We start from the raw sequence: 23802 nt of genomic DNA, 5'->3' as shown, positions 1-23802 counted from the left end.
TTACAGATAGAAAGATGTAAAAAGTAGTCCAGTCCTGGAGTGTCTCAACAAATTAAATACAAATATTTAGGCTGACTTCATCCAGTGTCCAGAAAAATGTATTTGCGTGATTTGCAAATATGTGCATATTTAATGAAATAGCACCTAATTTGCATATCTCAATACAATATTTCCAGGGGGAAATTACACAAATGATTATATTAGTGACCACTTTCAACTGGTAAAAGTTGATTGTGATATGATTAAGAGAAAAACATTCCCTGTTAGGGTGAGGTGCCTGGCCTTCCATAAATCAAAAGTACTACCCACTTGATCAAAATAATCAAGGCCCCCCCAATTGTTGCGCCAAAAACTAAGTGTGAAGTACCCCATTTGTCAGAATCAGAACCGTACGTCTCGGGGGCCGGCAGGAAGCTGCTAATAAACAGATGGAGGTGAGATCAGGGGTGCGTCAATACCTATTTAGTGCACTACTTTTGACCAGAGCCTGATGGAGTGGAGTGGCTCAAGAAGAAGCACATTAAGGTCCTGGAGTGGCCTAGCCAGTCTCCAGACCTTAATCCCATAGAAAATCTGTGGAGGGAGCTGAAGGTTCGAGTTGCCAAACGTCAGCCTCGAAACCTTAATGACTTGGAGAAGATCTGCAAAGAGGAGTGGGACAAAATCCCTCCTGAGATGTGTGCAAACCTGGTGGCCGATTACAAGAAACGTCTGACCTCTGTGATTGCCAACAAGGGTTTTGCCACCAAGTACTAAGTCATGTTTTGCAGAGGGGTCAAATACTTATTTCCCTCAATAAAATGCAAATCAATTTATAACATTTTTGACATGCGTTTTTCTGGATTTTGTTGTTGTTATTCTGTCTCTCACTGTTCAAATAAACCTACCATTAAAATTATAGACTGATCATTTCTTTGTCAGTGGGCAAACGTACAAAATCAGCAGGGGATCAAATACTATTTTCCCTCACTGTATTTAGTGCACTACTTTTGACCAGATCCCGATGGGCCCTATAAAGTAGTGCACTATTATAGACAGATCAGAATTTTTTCTGTTGCCGTTTATAGCTTTGAAGGTACTCTTTCATATCAGTCAACCAAACAACTCACTACTGTAGCATCCATCCCCTCAAACATGGTTTTATTTTCCCTACGTTCAGTTATAACACAATATTTTCCATTCTAACATCTGGATCATTCACCAATATCTTGGTTTTGACTTTTTTTTTTTTTTTTTTAAATGTCCCTCTTAGCTTGCGGTCAATCCTGACGGCGCTGTCCCTAATGCTGCCATTGAAATCTGGAAAACCCAGTGGTAACTGTTATCATTCATGATGTGGTTGGCCAGACAGACAGACAGACAGACAGGGCCAGGTAGAGTAGCTGGGATAGTAGTGTGTTTCTATAGGCCAACTGAAACAATCCAACATAACCAATCGAGATGAAACACACAACATCAGAAAACACAGCTCACGAGGAAGAAGAAGAAGAATATATCTTATTGTTTTTTTTTGTTAATAGATCTGATTTGGTTGTTTAATTTGTGTTTCTGTGATAGGCTATGTATCGACGGGAATCAGAAGTCCACTTCACAGCGTCGCACTCTAGTGGCGGTCCATGCCAGCGCTCTGTAGCAGGTCTGTCTGGGTCGGGGTTCTGAAGGCAGTCTGGAAGCCTGGAGGTGGGGAGTGGAATTGGCTGGCTGGGTGGGGGTTGTGAGAGCCTGTGGATGGGGGTGGGTACGGGGCCCAGCTGGGTCTGTGATGAGGGGGGACCGGGCTGCAGTGGGAGTTGGACTGCTGGGGGTTAGCAGTGGAGCTGGGGACAGACGGAGCATCCATCTCTGTAAGGGCCTGAAGGGACTTGAGCCAGTGGGGAGGGTTGTCATCCTGGAGGGAGTCCAAACTGTTGCCTGCTGACGATGGGAAACCTGGGGAGAGAGAGCGAGAGAGAGAGAGAGAGAGAGAGCGAGAGAGCGAGAGCGAGAGCGAGAGAGAGAGCGAGAGCGAGAGAGAGAGAGAGAGAGAGAGAGAGAGCGAGAGAGAGAGAGAGAGAGAGAGAGAGAGAGAGAGAGAGAGAGAGAGAGAGAGAGAGAGAGAGAGAGAGAGAGCGAGAGAGCAAGCGAGGAGAGAGAGCGAGAGAGAAGAGTTAATGAGAACCACAGTACAGAACAAGCCTGAAACTCAAAGTCCAACTGACAAAACTCCGGGTGGAGAAAGAACTCCTACACTGTGATGTCAGCACTGACAGAACCAGGATCCTCCTCACTAACCAGGCTGTCAGCTACAGATAGGAGAGCTTGGCCTGGCTGTCTGATTAGAGAGCCTGCTATTAAGCCCACAGGCTCCGACAGCCAGACAGATGGACAGACAGCCAGACAGATGGACAGACAGAGACAGCCATAATGATTGGCCACCATTACGTTATGATTATCAGCCGTTAGACAGAAGGAAGTGGACTTGCTCTTCCCCGATCCCCATGCAGGGGCCATCCTCTGTGGAGAGGACCCGTCGGTCTGGACTCTGGAGCCATGACTTACTTATTAATATGACTGAAACCCTATAGGCCTAACAGCTAGCGTTAGGAGATGGTCCCAAATTCAGGCCTCTTCCTGTCTGTGAAGTTCTGGTGAGTTTGGAGCTCATCCTATGTGTTATACCCCAGGGCAATAGCCATGACCATGGTGGCATCCCAAATCGCACCCTGTTCCCTATATAGTGCACTACTTTTGACCAGGGCCCATAGGGAAATAGGGTGCCATTTGGGACTCAGACCACGATAAATGTTTCTTATCGGATTGCTGCTGTCTTCTGCCCCCGTGGTTTTCTTAGATGAAGCACATTGATTGGATGGGACCCTAGATGGAGTGCACTGATTGGTCGATGTCCAATTGGCAATAACCCTGTTTTACTGCCATTGATCCGCCATTGTTTCCAGGCTATTATGGACTGATGAAGAGATCCGCCCTATTGGAGAATCTAATTCCCATGGTGTTTTATACAGAGCACACTACAACCATTATGTTAGTAGCGTCAGGACTCACTATCCTCACAGTCAACAGATAACGTTCTCTGCTAATTCACCCCACAACAATGTCTGTGCTTTTACGCACTTCTGGAATAGAGGTAGTTCAGGAGAGTATCTGACAGTGGGGAGAGAGAGAGAGAGAGCCAGTCTCTCATATTCACCCATTTAGAAGACATCATTACATAAACTAGAGAGACTGACAGACTGACATTTATTTATTTTCCCATGTGTACTTTAAATATTTGCACATATATAATATATTATATAATAATATATATAATGATAATATAAATCTAATTATAATAATATATTATTATTATTATTAATAATAATATTATTATATATTTGCAGATCATTACAACACTGTATATATACATAATATGACATTTGAAATGTCTTTATTCTTTTGGAACTTCTGAGTGTAATGTTTACTGTTAATACTGATTGTTTATTTCACTTTTGTTTATCATCTACTTCACTTGCGAGAGAGAGAGAGAGAGAGAGAGAGAGAGAGAGAGAGAGAGAGAGAGAGAGAGAGAGAGGAGGGAGACGAGAGACGAGAGGAGAGACGAGAGAGAGAGAGAGAGAGAGAGAGAGAGAGAGAGAGAGAGAGAGAGAGAGACAAGAAAGAGAGACAGAGAGACAGAGAGACAGAGAGACAGAGAGACAGAGAGACAGAGAGACAGAGAGAGAGAGAGAGAGAGAGAGAGAGAGAGAGAGAGAGAGAGAGAGAGAGAGAGAGAGAGAGAGAGAGACAAATGAAAGCGTGGGAAGAGCTGAAGAAGAGACGTGCAGCTATAAAGGAGACGTGTGTTACGAGCATCATTGCCTCCCCTAGGGGATGTAGCCAGGGGGGAGGGGACCAGACTCCCCCGTTCTGAACCCCGGATGACAGATGATGACTGGGGTAGATGCTGAGCACACTCAGGGTGCATCCCAAATGGCCACCTTATTCCCTATATAGTGCACTACATTGGGACGTACAGCCGATGCAAGGAGCAACACACCAGGAGGCAGGGAGGGAGTCCAGCTGGATGTTTACCGTAACGTAATGTCATAAGGAAATCACCAGGAGGCAGGGAGGGGGTCCAGCTGGATGTTTACCGTAACGTAATGTCATAAGGAAATCACCAGGAGGCAGTCCAGCTGGATGTTTACCGTAACGTAATGTCATAAGGAAATCACCAGGAGGCAGTCCAACTGGATGTTTACCGTAACGTAATGTCATAAGGAAAATCACCAGGAGGCAGTCCAGCTGGATGTTTACCGTAACGTAATGTCATAAGGAAATCACCAGGAGGCAGGGGATCCAGCTGGATGTTTACCGTAACGTAATGTCATAAGGAAATCACCAGGAGGCAGAGATCCAGCTGGATGTTTACCGTAACGTAATGTCATAAGGAAATCACCAGGAGGCAGTCCAGCTGGATGTTTACCGTAACGTAATGTCATAAGGAAATCACCAGGAGGCAGTCCAGCTGGATGTTTACCGTAACGTAATGTCATAAGGAAATCACCAGGAGGCAGTCCAGCTGGATGTTTACCGTAACGTAATGTCATAAGGAAATCACCAGGAGGCAGGGAGGCAGTCCAGCTGGATGTTTACCGTAACGTAATGTCATAAGGAAATCACCAGGAGGCAGGAGGAGTCCAGCTGGATGTTTACCGTAACGTAATGTCATAAGGAAATCACCAGGAGGCAGATCCAGCTGGATGTTTACCGTAACGTAATGTCATAAGGAAATCACCAGGAGGCAGGGGAGGCAGTCCAGCTGGATGTTTACCGTAACGTAATGTCATAAGGAAATCACCAGGAGGCAGGGAGGGGGTCCAGCTGGATGTTTACCGTAACGTAATGTCATAAGGAAATCACCAGGAGGCAGGGAGGGAGTCCAGCTGGATGTTTACCGTAACGTAATGTCATAAGGAAATCACCAGGAGGCAGGGAGGGAGTCCAGCTGGATGTTTACCGTAACGTAATGTCATAAGGAAATCACCAGGAGGCAGGGAGGGGGTCCAGCTGGATGTTTACCGTAACGTAATGTCATAAGGAAATCACCAGGAGGCAGTCCAGCTGGATGTTTACCGTAACGTAATGTCATAAGGAAATCACCAGGAGGCAGGGAGGCAGTCCAGCTGGATGTTTACCGTAACGTAATGTCATAAGGAAATCACCAGGAGGCAGTCCAGCTGGATGTTTACCGTAACGTAATGTCATAAGGAAATCACCAGGAGGCAGGGAGGGAGTCCAGCTGGATGTTTACCGTAACGTAATGTCATAAGGAAATCACCAGGAGGCAGTCCAGCTGGATGTTTACCGTAACGTAATGTCATAAGGAAATCACCAGGAGGCAGTCCAGCTGGATGTTTACCGTAACGTAATGTCATAAGGAAATCACCAGGAGGCAGGGAGGGGGTCCAGCTGGATGTTTACCGTAACGTAATGTCATAAGGAAATCACCAGGAGGCAGGGAGGCAGTCCAGCTGGATGTTTACCGTAACGTAATGTCATAAGGAAATCACCAGGAGGCAGTCCAGCTGGATGTTTACCGTAACGTAATGTCATAAGGAAATCACCAGGAGGCAGTCCAGCTGGATTTTTACCGTAACGTAATGTCATAAGGAAATCACCAGGAGGCAGTCCAGCTGGATGTTTACCGTAACGTAATGTCATAAGGAAATCACCAGGAGGCAGTCCAGCTGGATGTTTACCGTAATGTAATGTCATAAGGAAATCACCAGGAGGCAGGCAGGGAGTCCAGCTGGATGTTTACCGTAACGTAATGTCATAAGGAAATCACCAGGAGGCAGTCCAGCTGGATGTTTACCGTAACGTAATGTCATAAGGAAATCACCAGGAGGCAGTCCAGCTGGATGTTTACCGTAACGTAATGTCATAAGGAAATCACCAGGAGGCAGTCCAGCTGGATGTTTACCGTAACGTAATGTCATAAGGAAATCACCAGGAGGCAGGCAGGGAGTCCAGCTGGATGTTTACCGTAACGTAATGTCATAAGGAAATCACCAGGAGGCAGTCCAGCTGGATGTTTACCGTAACGTAATGTCATAAGGAAATCACCAGGAGGCAGGGAGGCAGTCCAGCTGGATGTTTACCGTAACGTAATGTCATAAGGAAATCACCAGGAGGCAGGGAGGCAGTCCAGCTGGATGTTTACCGTAACGTAATGTCGTAAGGAAATCACCAGGAGGCAGTCCAGCTGGATGTTTACCGTAACGTAATGTCATAAGGAAATCACCAGGAGGCAGATCCAGCTGGATGTTTACCGTAACGTAATGTCATAAGGAAATCACCAGGAGGCAGTCCAGCTGGATGTTTACCGTAACGTAATGTCATAAGGAAATCACCAGGAGGCAGCGTCCAGCTGGATGTTTACCGTAACGTAATGTCATAAGGAAATCACCAGGAGGCAGTCCAGCTGGATGTTTACCGTAACGTAATGTCATAAGGAAATCACCAGGAGGCAGTCCAGCTGGATGTTTACCGTAACGTAATGTCATAAGGAAATCACCAGGAGGCAGTCCAGCTGGATGTTTACCGTAACGTAATGTCATAAGGAAATCACCAGGAGGCAGTCCAGCTGGATGTTTACCGTAACGTAATGTCATAAGGAAATCACCAGGAGGCAGTCCAGCTGGATGTTTACCGTAACGTAATGTCATAAGGAAATCACCAGGAGGCAGTCCAGCTGGATGTTTACCGTAACGTAATGTCATAAGGAAATCACCAGGAGGCAGTCCAGCTGGATGTTTACCGTAACGTAATGTCATAAGGAAATCATCTTTCTTCATGGCATTTCTGTTCTATCATCTGTGCACTAAATACAAATAAAACAATGATTGAAAATGTTACATTTCACTTCGTAGTTCCGTGTAGCTCAGCTGGTAGAGCATGGCGCTTGCAACGCCAGGGTTGTGGGTTCGATTCAATTCCCACGGGGGGGCCAGTATGAAAAATTTATGCACTCACTAACTGTAAAATCGCTCTGGATAAGAGCGTCTGCTAAATGACTAAAATATAAAAATATTTTCAATTCGATACATAGCCTATCATGAAAACGGATAGTAACTAAGAATAGCTCTACATATTCTGACATAGGAACATGCTGGGATTACCTGTCAGAATACATCTAATCCCAGATGACATGCAACCTAGTGGTTGTTTCTGACAAACCCAAATCCTGGGTCTACATCAACCCTGGCTTGCCTCTACCTCTGCCCTGCCCGAAACACTACACACACACACAACACACAACACTACACACACACACAACACTGTCCACTACACACACACAACACTGTCCACTACACTGTCCACTACACACACACACACAACACTGTCCACTACACTGTCCACTACACTGTCCACTACACTACACACACAACACTGTCCACTACACTACACACACAACACTACACACACAACACTACACACACAACACTGTCCACTACACTACACACACAACACTGTCCACAACACTACACACACAACACTACACACACAACACTGTCCACTACACTACACACACAACACTGTCCACAACACTACACACACAACACTGTCCACAACACTACACACACAACACTACACACACAACACTGTCCACTACACTACACACACAACACTGTCCACAACACTACACACACAACACTACACACACAACACTACACACACAACACTGTCCACAACACTACACACACAACACTACACACACAACACTGTCCATAACACTACACACACAACACTGTCCACTACACTACACACACAACACTGTCCACAACACTACACACACAACACTGTCCACTACACTACACACACAACACTGTCCACTACACTACACACACAACACTGTCCACTACACTACACACACAACACTGTCCACTACACTCACACACACAACACTGTCCACTACACTACACACACAACACTGTCCACTACACTACACACACAACACTGTCCACTACACTACACACACAACACTGTCCACTACACTGTCCACTACACTACACACACAACACTGTCCACTACACTACACACACAACACTGTCCACTACACTACACACACAACACTGTCCACTACACTACACACACAACACTGTCCACTACACTGTCCACTACACTACACACACTACACTGTCCACTACACTGTCCACAACACTGTCCACAACACTGTCCACAACACTACACACACAACACTACACACACAACACTGTCCACTACACTGTCCACTACACTACACACACTACACTGTCCACAACACTACACACACAACACTACACACACAACACTGTCCACTACACTACACACACAACACTGTCCACTACACTACACACACAACACTGTCCACTACACACACACACAACACTGTCCACTACACTGTCCACTACACTGTCCACAACACTACACACACACACACACACAACACTGTCCACAACACTACACACACAACACTGTCCACTACACTGTCCACTACACAACACTACACACACACACAACACTGTCCACAACACTACACACACAACACTACACACACAACACTGTCCACTACACTACACACACAACACTGTCCACAACACTTGTTACGGATACAGGTATCCTGTGTTCTTGTGTGTTTCTCTCCTTCTGCCCTAATCACAGGTGTCCTGTATGTTCCTGATTGGTGGTCGTGGAGGTGTCTGCTGATTGGACCAATCAGTGAACATTCCTGTGCATTGCACCACCTGTTACTCGTTTGTTAAATCACACATTCCATTATATAAAAACCAGTCTTGTGTTTGTTGAGAGAGAGAGAGAGATTTTTTCCATATGTGAGTGTGGACACGGTGGTGTCCTGTGTGTTGTGTACTCACTAAGTTGTTGGTTACCCTGTTGGTAACATTAGTAGAATACATTTCTTTATGTGAGTGTGGATACTGTTGTGTCCTGTGTATTGTGTACCTACTTTATTGCTGATTACCCTGTTTGGTAGCTTTGTGTGTTTCTGGGAAAAGGGGAGTTTAAGCTAGTTGCCCTTGGGCGTACATTACCCGTAGGAAGAACTCTGTCTATAAACACTAGTGAGACCTGAGCGGACCACCCACTGTATTTTTGTATGGTAGCAGTAGCCTAGCGGTTCTTTAGGCAGGCTAGATCAGTTTAGGGGGTTTTACACTATTGTTTCATTTCTTGGGTCCTGCTCAGCCCTTTTTCCCAAACCCTTACCGTGTGTTCAGTAATAAACCATTTATGTTTGACGGTAGTTCATGGTTGTTGTGTCCTATTTGTTCTCACTGTTCCATACTACACTTATAATTTGCATGAATTTATGTTACGGGTCTCATGTCCGTCACCCTAGACGTTTAAAAGCCACGGGGTTCGTAACACCCTGTTTTACTGTCATTGATCCGCCATTGTTTCCAGGCTATTATGGACTGATGAAGAGATCCGCCCTATTGGAGAATCTAATTCCCATGGTGTTTTATACAGAGCACACTACAACCATTATGTTAGTAGCGTCAGGACTCACTATCCTCACAGTCAACAGATAACGTTCTCTGCTAATTCACCCCACAACAATGTCTGTGCTTTTACGCACTTCTGGAATAGAGGTAGTTCAGGAGAGTATCTGACAGTGGGGAGAGAGAGAGAGAGAGCCAGTCTCTCATATTCACCCATTTAGAAGACATCATTACATAAACTAGAGAGACTGACAGACTGACATTTATTTATTTTCCCATGTGTACTTTAAATATTTGCACATATATAATAATATATATAATGATAATATAAATCTAATTATAATAATATATTATTATTATTATTAATAATAATATTATTATTATATATTTGCAGATCATTACAACACTGTATATATACATAATATGACATTTGAAATGTCTTTATTCTTTTGGAACTTCTGAGTGTAATGTTTACTGTTAATACTGATTGTTTATTTCACTTTTGTTTATCATCTACTTCACTTGCGAGAGAGAGAGAGAGAGAGAGAGAGAGAGAGAGAGAGACAGAGAGACAGAGAGACAGAGAGACAGAGAGACAGAGAGACAGAGAGACAGAGAGACAGAGAGACAGAGAGACAGAGAGAGAGAGAGAGAGAGAGAGAGAGAGAGAGAGAGAGAGACCAGAGACAGAGACAGAGACAGAGACAGAGACAGAGACAGAGACACGAGACAGAGAGACAGAGAGACAGAGAGACAGAGAGACAGAGAGAGAGAGAGAGAGAGAGAGAGAGAGAGAGAGAGAGAGAGAGAGAGAGAGAGAGAGAGAGAGATGAAGAAGCGTGGGAAGAGCTGAAGAAGAGAAGTGCAGCTATAAAGGAGACGTGTGTTACGAGCATCATTGCCTCCCCTAGGGGATGTAGCCAGGGGGAGGGAGGGGGGAGGGAGGGGGGGAGGGAGGGGGGGAGGGAGGGGGGAGGGGGAGGGGGGGGAGACCAGACTCCCCCGTTCTGAACCCCGGATGACAGATGATGACTGGGGTAGATGCTGAGCACACTCAGGGTGCATCCCAAATGGCCACCTTATTCCCTATATAGTGCACTACATTGGGACGTACAGCCGATGCAAGGAGCAACACACCAGGAGGCAGGGAGGGAGTCCAGCTGGATGTTTACCGTAACGTAATGTCATAAGGAAATCACCAGGAGGCAGGGAGGGGGTCCAGCTGGATGTTTACCGTAACGTAATGTCATAAGGAAATCACCAGGAGGCAGTCCAGCTGGATGTTTACCGTAACGTAATGTCATAAGGAAATCACCAGGAGGCAGTCCAGCTGGATGTTTACCGTAACGTAATGTCATAAGGAAATCACCAGGAGGCAGTCCAGCTGGATGTTTACCGTAACGTAATGTCATAAGGAAATTAGCAGGAGGCAGGGAGGGAGTCCAGCTGGATGTTTACCGTAACGTAATGTCATAAGGAAATCACCAGGAGGCAGGGAGGGAGTCCAGCTGGATGTTTACCGTAACGTAATGTCATAAGGAAATCACCAGGAGGCAGTCCAGCTGGATGTTTACCGTAACGTAATGTCATAAGGAAATCACCAGGAGGCAGTCCAGCTGGATGTTTACCGTAACGTAATGTCATAAGGAAATCACCAGGAGGCAGTCCAGCTGGATGTTTACCGTAACGTAATGTCATAAGGAAATCACCAGGAGGCAGGGAGGCAGTCCAGCTGGATGTTTACCGTAACGTAATGTCATAAGGAAATCACCAGGAGGCAGTCCAGCTGGATGTTTACCGTAACGTAATGTCATAAGGAAATCACCAGGAGGCAGTCCAGCTGGATGTTTACCGTAACGTAATGTCATAAGGAAATCACCAGGAGGCAGGGAGGCAGTCCAGCTGGATGTTTACCGTAACGTAATGTCATAAGGAAATCACCAGGAGGCAGGGAGGGAGTCCAGCTGGATGTTTACCGTAACGTAATGTCATAAGGAAATCACCAGGAGGCAGGGAGGGAGTCCAGCTGGATGTTTACCGTAACGTAATGTCATAAGGAAATCACCAGGAGGCAGGGAGGGAGTCCAGCTGGATGTTTACCGTAACGTAATGTCATAAGGAAATCACCAGGAGGCAGGGAGGGGGTCCAGCTGGATGTTTACCGTAACGTAATGTCATAAGGAAATCACCAGGAGGCAGTCCAGCTGGATGTTTACCGTAACGTAATGTCATAAGGAAATCACCAGGAGGCAGGGAGGCAGTCCAGCTGGATGTTTACCGTAACGTAATGTCATAAGGAAATCACCAGGAGGCAGTCCAGCTGGATGTTTACCGTAACGTAATGTCATAAGGAAATCACCAGGAGGCAGGGAGGGAGTCCAGCTGGATGTTTACCGTAACGTAATGTCATAAGGAAATCACCAGGAGGCAGTCCAGCTGGATGTTTACCGTAACGTAATGTCATAAGGAAATCACCAGGAGGCAGTCCAGCTGGATGTTTACCGTAACGTAATGTCATAAGGAAATCACCAGGAGGCAGGGAGGGGGTCCAGCTGGATGTTTACCGTAACGTAATGTCATAAGGAAATCACCAGGAGGCAGGGAGGCAGTCCAGCTGGATGTTTACCGTAACGTAATGTCATAAGGAAATCACCAGGAGGCAGTCCAGCTGGATGTTTACCGTAACGTAATGTCATAAGGAAATCACCAGGAGGCAGTCCAGCTGGATGTTTACCGTAACGTAATGTCATAAGGAAATTACCAGGAGGCAGTCCAGCTGGATGTTTACCGTAACGTAATGTCATAAGGAAATCACCAGGAGGCAGTCCAGCTGGATGTTTACCGTAATGTAATGTCATAAGGAAATCACCAGGAGGCAGGCAGGGAGTCCAGCTGGATGTTTACCGTAACGTAATGTCATAAGGAAATCACCAGGAGGCAGTCCAGCTGGATGTTTACCGTAACGTAATGTCATAAGGAAATCACCAGGAGGCAGTCCAGCTGGATGTTTACCGTAACGTAATGTCATAAGGAAATCACCAGGAGGCAGTCCAGCTGGATGTTTACCGTAACGTAATGTCATAAGGAAATCACCAGGAGGCAGGCAGGGAGTCCAGCTGGATGTTTACCGTAACGTAATGTCATAAGGAAATCACCAGGAGGCAGTCCAGCTGGATGTTTACCGTAACGTAATGTCATAAGGAAATCACCAGGAGGCAGGGAGGCAGTCCAGCTGGATGTTTACCGTAACGTAATGTCATAAGGAAATCACCAGGAGGCAGGGAGGCAGTCCAGCTGGATGTTTACCGTAACGCAATGTCGCAAGGAAATCACCAGGAGGCAGTCCAGCTGGATGTTTACCGTAACGTAATGTCATAAGGAAATCACCAGGAGGCAGTCCAGCTGGATGTTTACCGTAACGTAATGTCATAAGGAAATCACCAGGAGGCAGGGAGGCAGTCCAGCTGGATGTTTACCGTAACGTAATGTCGTAAGGAAATCACCAGGAGGCAGTCCAGCTGGATGTTTACCGTAACGTAATGTCATAAGGAAATCACCAGGAGGCAGTCCAGCTGGATGTTTACCGTAACGTAATGTCATAAGGAAATCACCAGGAGGCAGTCCAGCTGGATGTTTACCGTAACGTAATGTCATAAGGAAATCACCAGGAGGCAGTCCAGCTGGATGTTTACCGTAACGTAATGTCATAAGGAAATCACCAGGAGGCAGTCCAGCTGGATGTTTACCGTAACGTAATGTCATAAGGAAATCACCAGGAGGCAGTCCAGCTGGATGTTTACCGTAACGTAATGTCATAAGGAAATCACCAGGAGGCAGTCCAGCTGGATGTTTACCGTAACGTAATGTCATAAGGAAATCACCAGGAGGCAGTCCAGCTGGATGTTTACCGTAACGTAATGTCATAAGGAAATCACCAGGAGGCAGTCCAGCTGGATGTTTACCGTAACGTAATGTCATAAGGAAATCACCAGGAGGCAGTCCAGCTGGATGTTTACCGTAACGTAATGTCATAAGGAAATCACCAGGAGGCAGTCCAGCTGGATGTTTACCGTAACGTAATGTCATAAGGAAATCATCTTTCTTCATGGCATTTCTGTTCTATCATCTGTGCACTAAATACAAATAAAACAATGATTGAAAATGTTACATTTCACTTCGTAGTTCCGTGTAGCTCAGCTGGTAGAGCATGGCGCTTGCAACGCCAGGGTTGTGGGTTCGATTCAATTCCCACGGGGGGGCCAGTATGAAAAATGTATGCACTCACTAACTGTAAAATCGCTCTGGATAAGAGCGTCTGCTAAATGACTAAAATATAAAAATATTTTCAATTCGATACATAGCCTATCATGAAAACGGATAGTAACTAAGAATAGCTCTACATATTCTGACATAGGAACATGCTGGGATTACCTGTCAGAATACATCTAATCCCAGATGACATGCAACCTAGTGGTTGTTTCTGACAAACCCAAATCCTGGGTCTACATCAACCCTGGCTTGCCTCTACCTCTGCCCTGCCCGAAACACTACACACACACACAACACACAACACTACACACACACACAACACTGTCCACTACACACACACAACACTGTCCACTACACTGTCCACTACACACACACACACAACACTGTCCACTACACTGTCCACTACACTGTCCACTACACTACACACACAACACTGTCCACTACACTACACACACAACACTACACACACAACACTACACACACAACACTGTCCACTACACTACACACACAACACTGTCCACAACACTACACACACAACACTACACACACAACACTGTCCACTACACTACACACACAACACTGTCCACAACACTACACACACAACACTACACACACAACACTGTCCACAACACTACACACACAACACTACACACACAACACTGTCCACTACACTACACACACAACACTGTCCACAACACTACACACACAACACTACACACACAACACTACACACACAACACTGTCCACAACACTACACACACAACACTACACACACAACACTGTCCATAACACTACACACACAACACTGTCCACTACACTACACACACAACACTGTCCACAACACTACACACACAACACTACACACACAACACTGTCCACTACACTACACACACAACACTGTCCACTACACTACACACACAACACTGTCCACTACACTACACACACAACACTGTCCACTACACTACACACACAACACTGTCCACTACACTACACACACAACACTGTCCACTACACTACACACACAACACTGTCCACTACACTACACACACAACACTGTCCACTACACTGTCCACTACACTACACACACAACACTGTCCACTACACTACACACACAACACTGTCCACTACACTACACACACAACACTGTCCACTACACTACACACACAACACTGTCCACTACACTGTCCACTACACTACACACACTACACTGTCCACTACACTGTCCACAACACTGTCCACAACACTGTCCACAACACTACACACACAACACTACACACACAACACTGTCCACTACACTGTCCACTACACTACACACACTACACTGTCCACAACACTACACACACAACACTACACACACAACACTGTCCACTACACTACACACACAACACTGTCCACTACACTACACACACAACACTGTCCACTACACACACACACAACACTGTCCACTACACTGTCCACTACACTGTCCACAACACTACACACACACACACACAACACTGTCCACAACACTACACACACAACACTGTCCACTACACTGTCCACTACACAACACTACACACACACACACAACACTGTCCACAACACTACACACACAACACTGTCCACTACACTACACACACAACACTGTCCACAACACTACACACACAACACTGTCCACAACACTACACACACAACACTGTCCACTACACTACACACACAACACTACACACACAACACTGTCCACTACACTACACACACAACACTGTCCACAACACTGTCCACTACACTACACACACAACACTGTCCACAACACTGTCCACTACACTACACACACAACACTGTCCACTACACTACACACACAACACTGTCCACTACACTACACACACAACACTGTCCACAACACTACACACACAACACTGTCCACAACACTACACACACAACACTGTCCACTACACTGTCCACAACACTACACACACAACACTGTCCACTACACTGTCCACTACACTACACACACAACACTGTCCACTACACTGTCCACTACACTACACACACTACACTGTCCACTACACACACAACACTACACACACACACAACACTGTCCACTACACTGTCCACTACACTACACACACAACACTGTCCACTACACTGTCCACAACACTGTCCACTACACTACACACACAACACTGTCCACTACACTGTCCACTACACTGTCCACTACACTACACACACAACACTGTCCACTACACTACACACACAACACTGTCCACTACACTGTCCACTACACTACACACACAACACTACACACACAACACTGTCCACAACACTGCACACACAACACTGTCCACTACACTGCACACACAACACTGTCCACTACACTGCACACACAACACTGTCCACTACACTGCACACACAACACTGTCCACTACACACACACACAACACTGTCCACTACACTGCACACACAACACTGTCCACAACACTGTCCACAACACTACACACACAACACTGTCCACAACACTGCATACACAACACTGCACACACAACACTGTCCACAACACTGCACACACAACACTGTCATCTACACTGCACACACAACACTGTCCACAACACTGTCCACAACACTGTCCACTACACTGCATACACAACACTGTCCACAACACTGTCCACTACACTGCATACACAACACTGTCCACAACACTACACACACATAACACTGTCCACAACACTACACACACATAACACTGTCCACTACACACACAACACTGTCCACAACACTGCACACACAACACTGTCCACAACACTGCATACACAACACTGTCCACTACACTGCATACAGTGCATTCGGAAAGTATTCAGACCCCTTGACCTTTTCCACATTTTGTTACGTTACAGCCTTATTCTAAAATGGATTAAATAAAATAAAAATCTCACAAATATACACACAGTACCCCATAATGACAAAGCGAAAACCGTTTTTGATACTTAATTTTTTTTAAATAAAATACACTTTTTACATAACTAGTCACACCCTTTGCTATGAGACTCGAAAATGAGCTCAGGTGCATCCTGTTTCCACTGACCATCCTTGAGATGTTTCTACAACTTGATTGGAGTCCACCTGTGGTAAATTCAATTGACCCGCCAAACTGAGCAATTGGGGGAGAAGGGCCTTGGTCAGGGAGGTGACCAAGAACCCGATGGTCACTCTGACAGAGTTCCTCTGTGGAGATGGGATAACCTTCCAGAAGGACAACCATATCTGCAGCACTCCACCAATCAGGCCTTTATGGTAGAGTAGCCAGACGGAAGCCACTCCTCGGTAAAAAGCACATGACAGCCCGCTTGGAGTTTGCCAAAAGGCACCTAAAGGTCTGTCACACCACGTGAAACAAGATTCTCTGGTCTGATGAAACCAAAATTGAACTATTTGGCCTGAATGCCAAGCGTCACGTCTGGAGGAAGCCTGGCACCATCCCTACGGTGAAGCATGGTGGTGGCAGCATCATGCTGTGGGGATGTTTTTCAGCGGCAGGGACTGGGAGACTAGTCAGGATCGAGGGAAAGACGAACGGAATACAGAGAGATCCTTAATGAAAAACTGCTCCAGAGCGCTCAGGACCTCAGACTGGGGCGAAGGTTCACCTTTCAACAGGACAACGACCCTAAGCACACAACCAAGACAACGCAGGAGTGGCTTCGGGACAAGTCTATGAATGTCCTTGAGTGGCCCAGTCAGAGCCAGCACTTGAACCTGATCGAACATCTCTGGAGAGACCTGAAAATAGCTGTGCAGCAACGCTCCCCATCCAACCTGACAGAGCTTGAGGATCTGCAGAGAAGAATGGGAGAAACTCCCCAAATACAGGCGTGCCAAGCTTGTAGCGTCATACCCAAGAAGACTCGAGGCTGTAATCGCTGCCAAAGGTGCTTCAACAAAGTACTGAGTAAAGGGTCTGAATACGTATGTAAATGTGCTATCCGTTTTTTATTTGTAATACATTTGCAAAAATTTATAAAAAAACAGTTTTTGCTTCGTCATTATGGGGTATTGTGTGTAGATTGATAAGGGGAAAAAACAATGTAATCAACTTCAGAATAAGGCTGTAACGTAACAAAATGTGGAAAAAGTAAACGGGTCTGAATACTTTCAGAATGCACTGTACATAACACTGTCCATAACTCCACATAAACACTGTTCATAACACTACATAAACACTGTCCATAACTCCACATAAACACTGTCCATAACTCCACATAAACACTGTCCATAACACCACATAAACACTGTCCATAACTCCACATAAACACTGTCCATAACTCCACATAAACACTGTCCATAACTCCACATAAACACTGTCCATAACTCCACATAAACACTGTCCATAACTCCACATAAACACTGTCCATAACTCCACATAAACACTGTCCATAACTCCACATAAACACTGTCCATAACTCCACATAAACACTGTCCATAACTCCACATAAACACTGTCCATAACTCCACATAAACACTGTCCATAACTCCACATAAACACTGTCCATAACTCCACATAAACACTGTCCATAACACCACATAAACACTGTCCATAACACCACATAAACACTGTCCATAACTCCACATAAACACTGTCCATAACTCCACATAAACACTGTCCATAACTCCACATAAACACTGTCCATAACTCCACATAAACACTGTCCATAACTCCACATAAACACTGTCCATAACTCCACATAAACACTGTCCATAACTCCACATAAACACTGTCCATAACACCACATAAACACTGTCCATAACTCCACATAAACACTGTCCATAACTCCACATAAACACTGTCCATAACACCACATAAACACTGTCCATAACTCCACATAAACACTGTCCATAACTCCACATTAACACTGTCCATAACTCCACATTAACACTGTCCATAACTCCACATAAACACTGTCCATAACACCACATTAACACTGTCCATAACTCCACATAAACACTGTCCATAACTCCACATTAACACTGTCCATAACTCCACATAAACACTGTCCATAACTCCACATAAACACTGTCCATAACTCCACATAAACACTGTCCATAACTCCACATAAACACTGTCCATAACTCCACATAAACACTGTCCATAACTCCACATAAACACTGTCCATAACTCCACATAAACACTGTCCATAACTCCACATAAACACTGTCCATAACTCCACATTAACACTGTCCATAACTCCACATAAACACTGTCCATAACACCACATAAACACTGTCCATAACTCCACATAAACACTACATAACATACCAGAGGGATATCCTACGAAGCACATTAGATCTACTCTGGGTTTTCTAAAGCTAACCAGCTTCAGTTAGCTTCACATTGATTCCAGCTCAGGCTTCATCCGTACCACGACGGTGGCTAACGCTCGTCCTCCTGCCTCTACCTCTAGCAGGCTTGTAACTGCGCCTGCGTGTCTCACATGGCTAGTCGGACGCCGAACAATGCTGAAACATCAATCCATGGGCGCGTCGGTGCCACATTTTAAAATTTGTGCCAAAATCAAAATGAAAGAAAAGTTATCTTGTAAATTCAGCAGGCTTATGGTGTGAAATAGTATTTCAGAAGTGCCGTCTTTATGTTATGACTTATCGATAATGCCGTCTTTGGCGTGCTTATCAATGCATGCACGAGCACATTTCGCCCCACTCCCATCGCTCCTTTAATCTGTGGAACAGCTTGTTGTGTTGTGGCCATAGACATCATCCATAGAAGGGTTTTGGGACCTCTGGCCCTGGTAATTTGACTGTTAAAAACACCATGGGTACACTAGCAATGGCTGCCTGTCTTGACTTGAATGGGAACTGCCATCTATGGATTATATATATGTTTATGGTTGGTTGCGGCTGTCAGTTTTGCCTTCAGCAAATATCTAAATACAATCGTGCGAAAAACATACAGATTGGAAAGCAAATGCTGTCATCAGTAAACGCGTCATGTGATATTTTAACAGCACTTGTTAAAAAAAACATTTGATGAATAAAATATTAAAAAATCAGTCTTCCTCAAATGGAGAGGAGGATGATGCAATCTTTGTGAAAGGGAGGGAATCTGATTTCAGCTCAGACACTTCATTCAGGATAAATGGAGTGAGCCCGGAGTTAGCCTGCCCTGGAGAAGCTTAGTTCTGAAGGATTTGTTGCCATAGAAATTGACCTGGCTAAAAAAGGTGAGCCACTTTCGTATAGCTGGTTATCCTGAGTTGAACTCAAGAGTTGCCTCGCTAACTCCTCAAACCCTGTACGTAATATTCCCCTCTGGGGCTCTCCCCAACTGACCTACATTACTAACGCAACATCCACACACACACAAACATACATACACAAACATACACACACACACACACACACACACACCTTCCTCTCCAACTCTCCCCCTCTCAGAGCAACTCCCCTCCCATTGCCCGCAGACCTGCCTGACCTCTGCTACATCCCATTAAAGGAATGTTTAGGACCTGCCTGACCTCTGCTACATCCCATTAAAGGAGTGTTTAGGACCTGCCTGACCTCAGCTACATCCCATTAAAGGAGTGTTTAGGACCTGCCTGACCTCTGCTACATCCCATTAAAGGAGTGTTTAGGACCTGCCTGACCTCTGCTACATCCCATTAAATGAGTGTTTAGGACCTGCCTGACCTCAGCTACATCCCATTAAAAGGAGTGTTTAGGACCTGCCTGACCTCAGCTACATCCCATTAAAGGAGTGTTTGGGACCTGCCTGACCTCTGCTACATCCCATTAAAGGAGTGTTTAGGACCTGCCTGACCTCTGCTACATCCCATTAAAGGAGTGTTTAGGACCTGCCTGACCTCAGCTACATCCCATTAAAGGAGTGTTTAGGACCTGCCTGACCTCAGCTACATCCCATTAAAGGAGTGTTTGGGACCTGCCTGACCTCTGCTACATCCCATTAAAGGAGTGTTTAGGACCTGCCTGACCTCTGCTACATCCCATTAAAGGAGTGTTTAGGACCTGCCTGACCTCAGCTACATCCCATTAAAGGAGTGTTTAGGACCTGCCTGACCTCTGCTACATCCCATTAAAGGAGTGTTTAGGACCTGCCTGACCTCAGCTACATCCCATTAAAGGAGTGTTTAGGACCTGCCTGACCTCAGCTACATCCCATTAAAGGAGTGTTTAGGACCTGCCTGACCTCAGCTACATCCCATTAAAGGAGTGTTTAGGACCTGCCTGACCTCAGCTACATCCCATTAAAGGAGTGTTTAGGACCTGCCTGACCTCTGCTACATCCCATTAAAGGAGTGTTTAGGACCTGCCTGACCTCAGCTACATCCCATTAAAGGAGTGTTTAGGACCTGCCTGACCTCAGCTACATCCCATTAAAAGGAGTGTTTGGGACCTGCCTGACCGGGCCGACCTCTAACACACAGCTTGACCTCTACTGACACACCAATAAAGACGTGTTTAGGACCGGTGCCACAGAGCAGGAAAAGCCAAAACACATAAACCAGATTAAAAACAAGAGTTTTATGTTAGTCCTGCCTGTGGTTAGTCGGTCCAACCAACATGAACACGTTTCCACATTACACGTGCAATATAATGCCCATTCTGATCCTGCCTGTGGTTAGTAGGTCCAACCAACATGAACACGTTTCCACATTACACGTGCAATATAATGCCCACTCTGATCCTGCCTGTGTTAGCGGTAAAACTCACAACTGCAAATTAGTGAACCACTTCCACCACAAGCAAACACTACAATTATTTAAGAGCTATTGGCATTTGTAACTAAAATGAATGCACATCTCCCTCTCCCTCTCTCTCTCTCTCTCTCTAACCAATTAGCAAAGAGTTGACACATCAATCGAACACTTCAAACCATAGACACACCACACCAGATCAAGTCCCACCTACACTTGAGCGATGTTAGTAGTTAGTCTCTAGTGGCTACATTGCTATTGGTTTCTAACTAGTGTCTGGCTACAGGCTCCAGATCATGCTACAGGCCTATTGGTTTCTAACTAGGGTCTGGCTACAGGCTCCAGATCATGCTACAGGCCTATTGGTTTCTAACTAGGGTCTGGCTACAGGCCTATTGGTTTCTAACTCCAGTTACCTGCGATGATGGCTGGATCCATCCAGCTGGTCGTGCCCGTCCCAGAGCTCCAGTCCCGGCTAAGGCTATGTGACACGCCCCCCGGACCACCAGACCCTGGTCCCGACACTGACCCGGCCCCCGGCCCGAAGCCCAGCGGCGCCCCCGTGTGGTGAACACTGGACGAAGAGGAGGAGGAGGAGGAAGAGGAGGAGGAGGAGTTGGGCGGCAGCCCGCCAAAGCTGATGTTGATGTTTGGCAGTAGTGTCCTAAGGGCCTGTTGGCACTCCTTAATGTTTCTATGCTGATCTAGTGAAACCCCCCCAACACCACCACTGCTTTCTGCTGCACACAGAGACACACAGAGACACAGAGACACACACAGACACAGAGACACACAGAGACACACAGAGACACACAGAGACACACACAGACACACAGAGACACAGACAGACACAGAGACACACAGAGACACACAGAGACACAGAGACACACACAGACACAGAGACACAGAGAGACACAGAGACACACACAGACACAGAGACACACAGAGACACACAGAGACACACAGAGACACAGAGACACACAGAGACACACAGAGACACACAGAGACACACAGAGACACACAGAGACACAGAGACCTCTTAGACCACAGAGGGCAGGAGAGTCAAAGACGCCACTTCTCAAAACTCTATTCATGTCAATTCAAAATTCAACAAAGACAACATGCAGTATATGTAAATACATTGACACTCTAATCAAGACAATCTGCTCAAAACCATAATCATACCAAAGAACACCACACACACACTTTATAGCAATTAGGCTACTCAATTGTGACTCCAACTAAATTACTCTACTTATCAGCCTCTCCTCTTTCGGTCTCACAGCCTCTCCTCTGTCTCACAGCCTCTCCTCTTTCGGTCTCACAGCCTCTCCTCTTTCGGTCTCACAGCCTCTCCTCTTTCGGTCTCACAGCCTCTCCTCTTTCGGTCTCACAGCCTCTCCTCTTTCGGCCTCACAGACTCTCCTCTTTCTGTCTCACAGCCTCTCCTCTTTCGGTCTCACAGCCTCTCCTCTTTCGGTCTCATAGCCTCTCCTCTTTCGGTCTCACAGCCTCTCCTCTTTCGGTCTCACAGCCTCTCCTCTTTCTGTCTCACAGCCTCTCCTCTTTCGGCCTCACAGCCTCTCCTCTTTCTGTCTCACAGACTCTCCTCTTTCTGTCTCACAGCCTCTCCTCTTTCGGTCTCACAGCCTCTCCTCTTTCGGTCTCACAGCCTCTCCTCTTTCGGTCTCACAGCCTCTCCTCTTTCGGCCTCACAGCCTCTCCTCTTTCGGCCTCACAGCCTCTCCTCTGTCTCACAGCCTCTCCTCGGTCTCACAGCCTCTCCTCTGTCTCACAGCCTCTCCTCTTTCGGCCTCACAGCCTCTCCTCGGTCTCACAGCCTCTCCTCGGTCTCACAGCCTCTCCTCGGTCTCACAGCCTCTCCTCGGTCTCACAGCCTCTCCTCGGTCTCACAGCCTCTCCTCTGTCTCACTGTCTGATGTTGGATTGTTAGGAAGGAGGTGGGGGTAAGCTGCTGTAACCCTCCAGCTTTACCCACGGGACCAACTAGCTGCCTCTGTGCATCATTCACAGTGCTGTAACCCTGCAGCTTTCCCCACAGGACCAACTAGCTGCCTCTGTGCATCATTCACAGTGCTGTAACCCTCCAGCTTTCCCCACAGGACCAACTAGCTGCCTCTGTGCATCATTCACAGTGCTGTAACCCCTCCAGCTTTACCCACGGGACCAACTAGCTGCCTCTGTGCATCATTCACAGTGCTGTAACCCCTCCAGCTTTACCCACAGGACCAACTAGCTGCCTCTGTGCATCATTCACAGTGCTGTAACCCTCCAGCTTTCCCCACAGGACCAACTAGCTGCCTCTGTGCATCATTCACAGTGCTGTAACC

General features: G+C 46.2%; 1 protein-coding gene across 3 annotated transcripts in view; it reads right to left on the bottom strand.

Moving 5' to 3' along the window:
• Nucleotides 1-1123: 1123 nt before the first annotated feature.
• cnot4b (CCR4-NOT transcription complex, subunit 4b) overlaps nucleotides 1124-23802 on the bottom strand; it is an 86216-nt gene continuing 63537 nt past the window's right edge. For 2 of the 3 annotated variants that reach the window (XM_045215459.1, XM_045215460.1), the window contains exons 12-13: nucleotides 21868-22025; nucleotides 1124-1929 (exon numbers count right to left, since the gene is read on the bottom strand). In XM_045215459.1, the coding sequence (XP_045071394.1) occupies nucleotides 1576-1929; nucleotides 21868-22025 (512 nt within the window). In that variant the 3' untranslated portion in view covers nucleotides 1124-1575. The remainder of the gene's footprint in view (nucleotides 1930-21867; nucleotides 22026-23802) is intronic. The other variant, XM_045215461.1, reaches the window with a different exon arrangement.

This window comes from Coregonus clupeaformis, unplaced genomic scaffold (genome assembly GCF_020615455.1).
Source record: "Coregonus clupeaformis isolate EN_2021a unplaced genomic scaffold, ASM2061545v1 scaf0447, whole genome shotgun sequence".
Classification (NCBI taxonomy): domain Eukaryota; kingdom Metazoa; phylum Chordata; class Actinopteri; order Salmoniformes; family Salmonidae; genus Coregonus; species Coregonus clupeaformis.
Note: the sequence above shows the minus strand (reverse complement) of the source record. Positions and strands in the feature narration are given on the sequence as shown.